The sequence below is a fragment of the Sander lucioperca genome, chromosome 20 (assembly GCF_008315115.2).
Source record: "Sander lucioperca isolate FBNREF2018 chromosome 20, SLUC_FBN_1.2, whole genome shotgun sequence".
Lineage (NCBI taxonomy): Eukaryota > Metazoa > Chordata > Actinopteri > Perciformes > Percidae > Sander > Sander lucioperca.
Genome location: NC_050192.1, coordinates 11,454,270 through 11,467,013, shown reverse-complemented (window position 1 = coordinate 11,467,013; position 12,744 = coordinate 11,454,270). Strand labels below are relative to the sequence as shown.

The 12,744-nt window shown below is 39.9% G+C and overlaps 1 protein-coding gene across 3 annotated transcripts in view; it reads right to left on the bottom strand.

Annotated features, from left to right (window-relative positions):
* Window positions 1–9,173: 9,173 nt before the first annotated feature.
* wnt5b (wingless-type MMTV integration site family, member 5b) overlaps window positions 9,174–12,744 on the bottom strand; it is an 82,728-nt gene continuing 79,157 nt past the window's right edge. For all 3 annotated transcript variants that reach the window (XM_031313440.2, XM_031313439.2, XM_031313438.2), the window contains 2 exons: window positions 11,288–11,446; window positions 9,174–11,172 (listed from right to left, as the gene is read on the bottom strand). In XM_031313440.2, the coding sequence (XP_031169300.1) occupies window positions 10,873–11,172; window positions 11,288–11,446 (459 nt within the window). In that variant the 3' untranslated portion in view covers window positions 9,174–10,872. The remainder of the gene's footprint in view (window positions 11,173–11,287; window positions 11,447–12,744) is intronic.

The window sequence follows — 12,744 nt, the reverse complement described above, 5'->3', positions numbered from 1 at the left end:
TGTAGTTTTTAACGACGTTGGCAAATGCAATGATAATAAAGTGTATACAATTAGTAGGCCTACATATAGCAACATTTCAAAGCTGAAACAAATATATGTGAGAGGTTATGAAATATGATGTTCCCTGTGCCACTCTGTATTAATATAATGGTGTTTTATGTATTCATTTCAATGGTGTTTTAGTTGCGTGGCCACCAGTTAGAAACGTGTTTGGCAAGTAACTGCCATATGGAAATTGAGCAACTTTAAACAATGTTTGGTCAGCTAACAGCCTAGAGTATATAATACCACTTAATCATCATATACAGAAGGCCTACAGTAGTAGCCTACACATTTAGGCTGCAATTCTTAAGTTTAGCCTTTAAAATGTCATGGAAAAAACTGAAAAATTACCACCTCAAAATCCAAAGTAAGTAACAAAGCCAAATCATCGACTATAGATCTATGGAAAAACGCAGCAGCACAAGTATCAGTCCTAATGACCTCAGAATCACAAGAATCAGAGGAGAGCGACTAGGCAAGGTGTGATTTCTGTTTTTGCTTATTTGTTTGTTTTTGTTTTCCTCGAGACCGCAGAGTGTGGGGGGGAGATATTCAATGTATCATTATAAAAAAAACAGGGAAAACAACAACTACTGCCATTTAAGAAGCTGAAACGAGCAAATATTTGGTATTGGATATACAACTTCAACAATTAATGAATTATCAAAATTGTTGACAATTTTCAGTTGATAGACACATTTAATTGTTCCAGTATTAGTATAGATTTGACTAATGTAATGTCTTCTAAAATAAGAAGTTATTCTGTAGCTGTAATAATTATATTTTTATTAATGTTCATTAGTAATTCTTGCAGACAGGTCAAGAATCCTCACCACGTGATGAGCAGCTATACAGTATAAATAAAACCTGTGCAGGTGGTGTGACTTGAACTCCACCACCATATTTGAGATGGGAGTATGGACTGTGATAAAAATGGCCTCATACTGGGAACCACACCAACATTGGATCACCTGTTCTCTGCCCTCTCTACTCCCCAGGGCCTCGGGTGTACATATCCATGGGTGTACTATGCCAGAACACAAACGCACGCACGCACACACACGCGCGCACACACACACACACACACACACACACACACACACACACACACACACACACACACACACACACCCTGCTGTGCTACAATTATGGTTAACTCTGATTGCATAATTGTGCAGATGGATTTATTGTAGTGTAAGGCTGTGGCAGTTGGGTGTGTTGTGTTGCTTTGCTCTCAGCACAGTTCAGTGCAGTTTCATTGGTCTGGTTTAACAGGTCTCACCAGTACAACAACAAGTTTACCAGCTTTTTCAACAGATATTTCTTTGTTTTCAGGGGAGGAGAGGTCTCAGAAATACTATTTGGAAGAGGTGATTCTAAAAATGTTTAAAACCTTGCTGCCATTGCTGTGCTAATGCAGACATTTGTAATCTCTCTGGTGAGACAATGTGTGACGTTACATCAGTACTTTGACCTGATTATTGTTGTGTTCTTCTGGGGCAATGAGTTTATCTTATCACATCTTAACTGATTGATAATATTTTTTATGATTAGTGTAAAGTTTTGTTTCCTTTGAACTAAGATGACTATGTAGTTTATAGAGATGAATCTAAAAACAAGTTTACAATATACAGTAATATAAAGATATAGTTAGATAAGTATAAGTGAGAATAAAACTGGGTGTGACTGCCCTACTCATCCAACACATTTATAGAGCAAAGAGGTTTACAGTATTTTTTGGATTCCTGACAGCATTTCACATAACTTTAAAAAGGATTTTTACATAACTCATTATTTATTCAACGCATGGTTTTATTGACTAAGTCAAATTCTTTTCAGCTTATCGGTTGAACTGCCTGGCTGGCATAGAGTTTGTTGACAAAGTCCACACTCAAGGCTGAAATCATTGATTTTCTTACAATACAACTGATGTGTTTTTAGAGCTCTATGCCAAGGACTCAGTATACACAGGCATACAATGTCTAGTACTGATGGTGTGGTTCAACAGATGTTTCTCTGAAATCACAGAATAAAGTACGCCTAAATACGGAATGGATGGTTGCTTTAAAATTGTCTGTTCTAGGAATTTGTGTCAGTTATCCTTCCTTCTCCTGGGAACAGCAGATCATGCAGAATTACGACTGGTTGGTCAGATATTGGAAAAGGAAAAATATGTCAGCATCTTGGTCACTGTTGTCAGTATGTCTCTGAATTAAAAAATGTCATTACATTGCATCATCAGTTTATATAACACATTTTCTGTTTTATCTTTTGCTTTTAAAGTGTAGGGTTAGGCATGTGGCATCAACCATTATTGTTACAATACCAACCCAAAGCAAAATTACATATTTGGGCATCACCATACACGTATCCCTACAGCAAGTTTTCCAGGACAACTATGAAACTTAATACTTAATAAAGTAGTGTTCAAAGAGATCTGGCCAATTGGTCTGCGCTGCCGGCATCACTACGGTCCAGGATTGCTGTTGTTAGTTCCTTGTGTGAATTTCTTAAGTACAATGATCCCCTTACCCCCACCAATAAATTTCTGGAAGAAACTTGATACCTTAATTCGGTAATATATTTGGAATAATAAACAACCTAGGCTAAAATACTCTACCCTGTAACGTACCTCAAACGCGGGAGGCTTGGCCCTCCCCAACCTTAAAGTGTATCACAGAGCCTTTCAGCTACAGGCCCTCAGAGTGTGGATGGACCCCTCATCTAAAGTCCCATGGAGAAAAATAGAGCAAAACCTCACTGGAAGTCTAAGACTTCAAGACCTTGCCTTTGCAGGTGTGTGTCCAAAAAAGTGTATGCTAGCCTATGGCCCTATTATCACCAACACATTGACTAACTTTAAACAGGTGGAGGAGCAACTATGCTACACCAACAAGTGGCATCTGGACACCCCAATTTGGCACAATACACACTTAATGTCTGGTAACAAACCCTTTGCTTGTAAGCAGTGGAGTGACAGAGGCATTTATACTTTAAACCAGCTATTCAATGAGAAAGGTATGTTGGGTTTTGAAGACCTGAGAGCTAGTTTTGAGGTCCCCAGGACATCCTTCTTTTTGTATCTGCGCTTAAGAGCAGCCCTAAAATGTTACAGAGTACCATGGGGAAACAGTCTTGAGCCGCACCCAGTTATTAAATGGTTTGTTGATTTTCCTGTGAGAGGATTAGCATCCAAGATCTATGCTAAACGGATGCAAGTATCCATAGGAGAACTCCCAATAGCAAGGAAATGGGAGCGAGAGCTGAGCACTGAGGGGAACGCAATTAATTGGGAGACAGTTTGCGACAATATTTTCCATTGTTCCAAGAACCCAAATCACCAGCAGATGCATTTCAACATATGTCATAGGACATATTGGACTCCTCAGAAGAGATATGTCTCTAAAGTCATTCCCACTCCCTATTGCACGTTCTGTCAACCTGAACAAACTGGAACTTTCCGGCACATGGTCTGGGAGTGTGAACAGGTGCATGAGTTCTGGAATAAAACAACGTCAATAATATCTGATGTGATAGGATGTTGAATTCCTACTGACCCAATTGTCTTGTTACTTAATGACGACTCTAAATTACATCTGCTTGGGAGACAGAAGAAAGTTTGGTTAGCTGGCGCAACCGCAACCAAGAAAATGATAGCTCAATGCTGGCTCCCCCCCACTCGCTTTGTATGAAACAGTGGTTGGCGTATTTTCTAGACTTAGTTATGCTTGAGCTCTCCACAGCAAGGATTAACAAAGCCAAGTTATCAACCATAGACCTATGGAAAAATGCAGCAGCACAAGTATCAGTCCTAATGACCTCAGAATCACAAGAATCAGAGGAGAGTGACTAGGCAAGGTGTGATTTCTGTTTCCGTTTTTATTTTTGCTTATTTGTTTGTTTTTGTTTTCCTCGAGACTGCAGAGGGTGGGTGGTGGGAGAGGGTTTTTGATCTTGTTCAATTGTGTTTGTCTGTTCTGTATGTTAAAAAATATAAAAATAATAAAAAATTGATCTAAAAAAAAAAAAAAGAAGTGTAGGGTTTAAGAATTGTGACTCCTCTGCCTCATTCCATGTTATGGCAATTGCAAATTCTCAAATACACATTTGTTTGTTTTTCAGCAGCTTTTCTTGGTAGATGATTTGATATGCTTCTAAACATATGAAACTGTTAGCCAGTAACAGGCGACCTCCACAGCCCCACAGTGAACCGCATGCATTGCAATTGGCAGGGTATTGCAGTTTGTTTGCATAACCTTGATTTCTGATTGCACCATGTTCACACGGTTAATCTAGCATTTAAAATGGTTCTTTGTTGCTCTGTCTGTGTGTATGTGGGAACACACGTGCAAGCCCTTCCTGGGGTAATGTGGCCATTAAGTTAAGAAGCTTCTGTACCAACTGGAGCAACAAAACAGACTTGGCTGCTCTATAAACATGGAGATTATTTAGACTTGGTTTGACTTGGTTAAAGAAATGGTAAAGCTTCAATCAACACAGTTCAATGTGTCTATAATCATTGTGTATACAATATGTGTGTTGCTTATTGCTACCTTGTACAGTGCACACAATATCCGATGTCTAGTTCAAACACATAAAGGACTAAAAAAGACATTTATCAGCATTTGCAAGTGATTAAAAGTACATATGTTCTTTTAACTGCATGTCTACAGTAAAACATTTAAATATAAAAAAATTTAAAAAAAAAGTGTGAATAACATAAATAATATGTTTACAGGTCACTTAATTCTTCTCTAGCTCATTATACAGAATTTCCTTCAAATTACACTTTCCAGTGGCCGGGTTAGCTCAGTTGGTAAAGCAGGCGCACATATATAGAGGTGTATGCCTCGACGCAGAATGTCCAGGGTTCGAGTCCGACCTGTGTTCAAGTCCGATTTCCTGCATGTCTTCCCCCCCTCTCTCTCCCCTTTCATATCTAGCTGTTATTTCCATTAAAGGCTGAAATGCCCAAAATTACACTTTCCATTAGATGGCAGTGATGTGTGTAAGTGAGGTATGTTAAAGAGACTGTGTGTGTTGCTGGAATGCTGGCATCCTCTCAGCTTCGACAAGTCACAACACCTGTGAATTTCTTTTTAAATAATGCAAATCAAAAGTATTTATTCACTTAATTATTGTCACATTTGGGTAATAGTGTCTGCTAAATGTCTAAAATGGTTAATAAAAACACTGTATTACAAATTGTGTGATTGTTATGAAAATGTAAATGCAACTAGGAACTGTAACATGTCTTCACTAGGCTGATGAAGAAAGACGAAATGAAGTCATCACTTTAAGTGGAACTGTGGAAACTATAGAGCTACAGTGATGTAATCTATGGCAAAACAAGCCTGGATGTAACACACGCACACGCACACACACTCACACACACACACAAACATGGCGTGACAGAAGAGCCGACCACACCACATTTTGTCTTTCACAGGTCATGGAAAGTTACATTAGAGTTGTCACACTGAGAAGAACACATTGTAAACGATGTTGTTAATAATGCCTTAATAATGCAGTCTATGCATATTGCACCCATTAAATGGTATTTTGCCTAAAAACCAATGAAGTATATATTTTCATTCATTGGTGTTCAGTGACAACTCCATGCATGTCAAACCCTGTCTCACCTGCTGCGTGAGATGGTAGACACATTTAATTGCTAAACGTTTCATGAATTGACTCTTGGCATATTGTCACTATTCATTTTAAAAACCTTTTCATGGTCGCTGCCCTGAATTCCTCAAAGTGGTTAGATTTAAGCGCCATTAATGGGTTTTATTTGCAGGTGATGATGGTTTTCATTTTGCAGTTTGCTTATGCAAACTCTTTTTCAAAAGCAACATTCAGTTTGATTAACAGCCACAGACTGCATAATCTTAGATAAATAACTGAAGCCATTAACAAGCTTTTGGTATTGACCCCTAAAAATGTCCCCTTTTTGAAAATAGGATAGTGCATGTCCCATTGGCTCCTGCACCAATAGTCTGTGTTGCATCATTGGTTTGCATGTTCACCTTTTTTGTATCTGTGGCCTGTGTTTGTATGGTTCCCAGTGTGTCCATTTTACACCAATTGCGACAAAAACTTGTGATGCATATGTACAAAATTAGCTGCGGTGTGTGCAGCTATGTGTGATAAATCAGAACTATATGTAGTCTGTAATCTCTCCATGTGCAAGAGAGGGGGCTGATGAACTACACAAGAGCAAGAGTGGAGCTGATGTGAAATTGCAATTTCAACTCACAGTACATTTACTGAATCTACAGCACCATCCCAAAAGGTTTGATATTCTGGTTCACCGGGACTGAGCTGTCCATTCTGCTCCAGCCACAGCTTGTAGAAAGCATATGGATGAATGAACTTACAGTACAGATAAGTGGCTGAGGATTTCTGTTTGACTTGGTCTTGGAGCTCTGGGTGAGTTTGAAAGACAGAAGAGAAAACTGAAAAAGGCAAAAAGAGAGCAGTTGACACAGCAACAGAATATGAATGTATGTATACTGCATGTATGTGTGCAAGAGAGATAAAATGAGGTTGTGTCTCCTTGACTTCAGCTAATCCAGATCAGAGAGTTCGCCTACGGATGTCTTAACTACAGCAGCTGCTGGCTAATACGCACGCACGCACGCACGCACGCACGCACACACACACACACACACACACACACACACACACACACACACACACACACACACACACACACACACACACACGCGCAATACCCCATTGTACAGTTTGCCTCTGCCGATCTTGGCTTCTTTTTATCTGTGGGCATTTGTCTATTTTAATGTTGTTGTTGTTTTCCCCTGCTGGACAAAGGACGAGCAGAAACCAGAGCTTCCAACTCATCCTCTCCTGCTCCAACATATGGGAAGAACATGTTGTAAAGGAATTATTGCACATTGTTCAATGCCCAAAAAAATGCACAGAAATGAGAAAAGATGTTAAGATAAATTGTACGAACCAGTCTTGCAGCAATGTCGTCCAACTGCAATGCAACTGTTAATAATTGGACAGCTCGTAGTCAAACACAAAAAGGCCCTGCAGGTAAGAACCAGAGGGTCATATCAGGACTCATCCTTAAACACTGTACTGATGTTCCAAGCCAGTGTGCGTGCAGATGTGCAGAGACACTTTTTGGCTTTTTAATGAGACCTGCAGCTACATGTTTCATCCCACTCTGCTGCTCAGCTGAGAGTCAAAGCTGTAGAGAGGAAGATAAGAGAAATGTTTATAAGCTGCAGGACAAGCTCCAGATCATCAAATACCTGAGGAGACAGAAGTCAAACTCCAAGGTGAGTGGTGACTGAAACAAAATAAATGTTTCTTATTAATAGATTCCCCTTGGGGACTCTGGCTTAAATAAGAAAAAAAGTAAGGTTTGTCCCAGACAATGATGCCAAATATACAAGTTTGTCTTAAGGCACAAAAGTCAGCGAAATACCCTGATGTCAGAACACATCCACACTCCACAAAGAGCAAGAAAAAGCCTTATGAAAGAACCTGACTTTTTGTTTTTTTTGTTTCAGAGATGACAAGCACAATAAAATTAGCAGCATCACCACAGCAGATGGCTGTCAGGTGAAAAGGATCAGAGACACAACCAGATTACACTTACGCTGGTCTAATCTTCAGCAAACACACACGTGCACACATACACTTCACAACACTATCAGACACACGCATAAACCATCAATGTAGAATTAATACATTAAAGTCTTTGTAGGAATAATCAGCAGCAACAGTAGTAGTTTTGTCTGTGTTGAGAAACCGAGTCCTCTATCAGGTGAGGAGGATTACACAGACCGAGACAGAACAACAGGTCGGTCATGCTGCTCTGGTCAGTGGTCTAATCCAATTAGCGGTGAGCAGCTGAAAGTAAAGGGATTGTTAGTTAGGTCACTGTACAGACTAGCTTAGCCATGAGTATGAGCTTGACAATCAGTGCTGAAAGTTGTTAAAAGTAGTTCAGCAAAGCTGCTGGAGCATTTTATAGAGTTATAGAGAAGAGCTGAAGTCGCACTGCTGGTGCCATAAAGTAACCACTAGAGAGTCTAAAACATATGGACAAAAAAAAAAATTGGAAAGCAAGAGTGGAAAGCAGCCAGGCCTCCATGGAGCAGATGAGAAGTCAAGGAAGCTTTGGGATGGAAGTTTGTCTATTTGATGGGATCAAAGGTCGTGAGGAGGCGTGAGAAAAGGAAATCAGAGGGAATGGCCATAATAAATCACATCCTTGAGTGCAAAAAGACCGCGAACAAGTTTACGAACATACACATTTTACTTTTTTGTGTGAGAAACAATACATACATATGAACACAATTTGTCATGTGGTATTAAACATGAAAACATTCAGATTATCTGCTCATGTCAGTGCTGTAATACTGATATGATCGAGATTGATGCATGGGTTACTTGAAAAACTGCACTCATTAATCATGAGAAATGAGCAGGTATAAGGAACAGCAGACAGTTAAATAGTGTTAGTGTCGGGTGATGAGTTTATTCAGAGGCCTTGTCACACCAACACCCCATCAGTCTGCTGACTTGAGTGGAAAATTCGCAGTTTTCATGGCTAAAACATGAATTTGGTTTTGGTGTGTCATTTATTCCTTGCAACATTATGCCGTGAGACAATGACATTATGATGCCATTTACCAAACTCGTAAATTGTTGATTGTAAAAGCCAATTCTGCATCATTGTCACCTCATCTACCGATGTTTTAGTCAGAGATTTAATTCCTTAATACAAAAATACTGCACATAACATTACAAACGCCTTGCTACAAACTATAATTAGTGAAACAAAAGACATTTAACCAGTGCTTCAGTCTAGAATGACTTACTGTAATCGTAAATTTCTTTCATTTGTGTCATTTAAGTGACTTTGTTTTCTATTAGCTGTGGCTGCTTTATTTCATTTATAATTTTGGCAGTGTTGTTGTGATGGCACTACTGTAATTCACTTTCTTGTACTGCATTACTTCGCCATTTAGCAACTGCAGCATCTTTTCCCAAAACCCCATGGAAATGACAAAGACTGGTCTGTACTGGTCAAGTTGGTGAAAACAGACTTTCCAAAAGAACTGCAGCAGACGCAAGAACAGAACAAAGCCTCATTGTCGAAGACTAGTTTATCAAAAGAGTACACAATAATACTCATGTATAAAACACAGAAAAAACAAATGAAATGAAAAACAATAATAAAATATACCTTCTTTTCTGATCTTTTTTTTTTAAAGTAGCACGTATTAAATTGCAGTCCTCTGTTTTTGAACGCTCACACATTCATTTTTCCAAAGCATGTTCAGTCCTCTTCTGCTCACTTTGTCCTCTTCATGTTGTTGTCAACTGCGTCTATTGATTGGATTACATTATACACTTAAAATAGTCTCAACCCAACCCATACAAGTTGCAAAATTCATGGTATAACAGTATTATAAAATGGTAAATTGGTGGCAAAACTGCCAAAAATCCACAGCACAGGGCTTTTTGTTGACTTAAGTTACATAACAACATGTGATGAAGAGGTCCACTCACAGTGAACGTGTCTCTTAGTGCGGGTTCATTAAGGCAGATACAGCACATTAATCTCACTAATGGAGGTCTCGCTCACTTCACTGTCAGATGAAGGACGCTGCCCGTGCGAGCTTCATTAACCTGCGCAGACACACTTGTCAGGACAGGTGCTGGAAATCTGCTCTAACAGCCGTTGTTACACAGAGATAAATGGATAGAGTGTGTCCTGTAAGTCGTTAGTCCTTTTTGACTTGAAGATTAAGTGTTTTTATTGCATTTTTAAACAGAAATCTGCAGCTGGAAATTCAGCTGAGTGGCTTATGAAACTGTCACCTGCAAAATAATCACCCAAAGTCATTTTATTGAAACTTTTTTCCCACTTTTCTCCATTCCCCTCCATTCACCCCCTTTCTGTTTTGCACCCCCAATAGGTGATTCCTCTTCCACCTGCTGCATTTCTGGTGTTCTCTGTCGGTATTGCAAGTGTGTTTGAGCAACGTCAGCACAACTCAGATATATGCATGAAGTTCTCTTGCAGGGTTAAAGGTCAAAAGTTCTTTGAAAGAGAGACAGTGACACCAGTCAGCGACTACATGGCTTCAAAGTCCAAAAGGACTGTACTGATTTTTGGGATTCCAGAGTACATGAACACACGTTTTATAGGTCCAAAGTGTGTATGAGGTTTGTTCGAGTCTCTTTAAATAACAATCAGAGTTGTATGTTTATTTATTATTTAATTATATATTTATTTGATCTCTCATATCTTTGTTATCACACTATGTGTCCACTTCTAGGGTCCACTTATCCTTGCTGTCCTTCTGTGTTCATCCATTTAGTTTTGTCCTTCTTTTCCTTTCCATCCCTCCTTACTTCAGGGTTGTGATCAGGATATTATACAGGAAAGCAGAAAGTGATGGTGGAGGGGTGAGAAACAGGACTCTCCGTTGAAAAATAGTGTGCAAGAAATCACATTCCTCCTCGCTTCCTACTTCTGTCCACCTTCCCATCCATCTGTTCTTCTTCCCAATTCCCCATCATTGTGCTGTTCACACACACAAATAAAAATGGCCACGCAGGTGTTATGTAGCTTTTGCTCTTCATGTAAAAAAGGCAGGAGATTTATAAATGGAGGAGAGAAGGAAACTGGTCAGAAAATAGAAATTCTGTGTCTTAACTTTTCCTGAACAAAACCCTGAAAATCTACCCTTCACCCATCAATCATCCCGTCACCTCTTCATCTACTCTCCCTTTCCTCCTTTTTCATCCCCTTCCAATTGTCTATCATGTGTCAGGGTACTATTTACACACAAACTGGTCCACGAGCGTTGTGCAACGCTTGCACTTGACGTAGCAGCACCAGTGGAACTTGCAGTGGCAGCGCTCGTGCTTGTAGGTCTTGAACTGGTCGTATCCTCTGCCGCAGCACATGAGCTCGCAGCCGTCCATGCCCTCCGAGGTTTTGTTGCAGAGACGGCCCAGCGTGCCCAGCGAGCCTGTGGTCTCGTTGCGGAGGCAGTAGTCAGGGCTGGTGTCGATGTAGACCAGATCATCCGGGGTCGGGGTGTTGAAGCGTTTGTCTACCAGCTCCAGCTTGCCCTGGTATACGTGGAAAGAATCCGTTAGAGAGAGATTTAGGATTATTTTTCAGGGTTATTCTGTTTTTGTCCATGACACTCTAGAAGGAGTGATTTATCTGCTATGAGTTCAATACCTTGCGTCCAATACGCATAGCAGCTGCACTGTCGTACTTCTCCTTCAGGAACTCTCCAACACTTCTGAAGTCGGCCAGCTGGAGCCAACAGGTCTTCAGACTGCAGGAACCTGAGACGCCGTGACACTTACAGGCCACATTTGCAAGGTTATAGGCCGCCTGGTGGAGTGAGAGAAAAAGACAAGATGTTAAAAAGATGTGGTTGTTTGGCTTATACCTTATTTTAACACTATCGTATCTATACAGAGAGAACACTAACATTAAACATCTGTGCTCTAGGTCAACTGTGCTTTCAGGTTAGTTAAATGTCTAGCTTGCTGAATAGCAAAAGGGAAATAAAAAAACACTTTATTGCTTTAATTTTGATTTTCTGATTGATTTTTTTTTTTTTCTGATCAAATGATAATTGTAAGATAAAAAGACTGTAGAAAAAAAAAATTATTCTAAAAAATAAATTCTAAATGGGGGGGGGCTCATGACTGGATCCAGGCCAGTCTGAAGCTTGCATGTTGTGCTGTGGACCTACTATTATATTTGCTACTACATTGCTGCCATCTAGTGGTCAACAATACTCAGAGTAATGCAGAATAAATGTGCTCAACAAACTGCTCCTGGAGCTATTGTAAATCCAGTTTCCCACACAGCTCCGAGCTAGAAAGCAGTCATTTTAAAAAGAAAACTACAAGATGACATATTATTAGTTTAGCTATAAAGTCAGTGAAGTCGTCCTATAATAGAGAGATCATGGGATAGATTCACTTATTTGCCATTTATTAATTTCTTCATGCATACAGCATCATTTGCTGTTCTAGATCCGGCAAAATCCTGCCTTAATTTAAAACTAAACAGCCTATTTTTTTTTTTATCCAAAAACACGGACCCATCATCTAAGGCACTATCCCCAGATCTTGCAACATTATCTTCATGTATTTTCACTCTTTCTTTGCAATATGAGTGTGCAAATTGTTTTGGCTGGGGCTTTTTTTTAACACATGCTCACGTATGCTTAGAAAACAGAACAGGAAATACAAGATTTATGGTCGTGGCAGCGGTGGACTTTAGGGGGAGCCCTTCACACCCCTGCTGCTCCACCAGGCAAGTAAAGCAGTATTCAATAAACAAGTCACATAACACACACACACACACTCACACACACACACACACACACACACACACACACACACACACACACACACACACACACACACACACACACACACACACACACACATTATACCATGTGCTATGTCACTAATTGTTATTTTTCGTGTTTGAACCAATGCCGTTCCCACCATACTTGCTGAATCAGTTATTTCTGATTCCTACTTTTCGTCTCACACAAATGAAACCCATCACTCCTCACATTTCCTGATCTCAATTACCTTCTCACCTCTGTTAACCCTTGCATCCCAAACAACCCCGTCCCCCACCTCCCACCCCTGCTCCCCTCTCCTCTA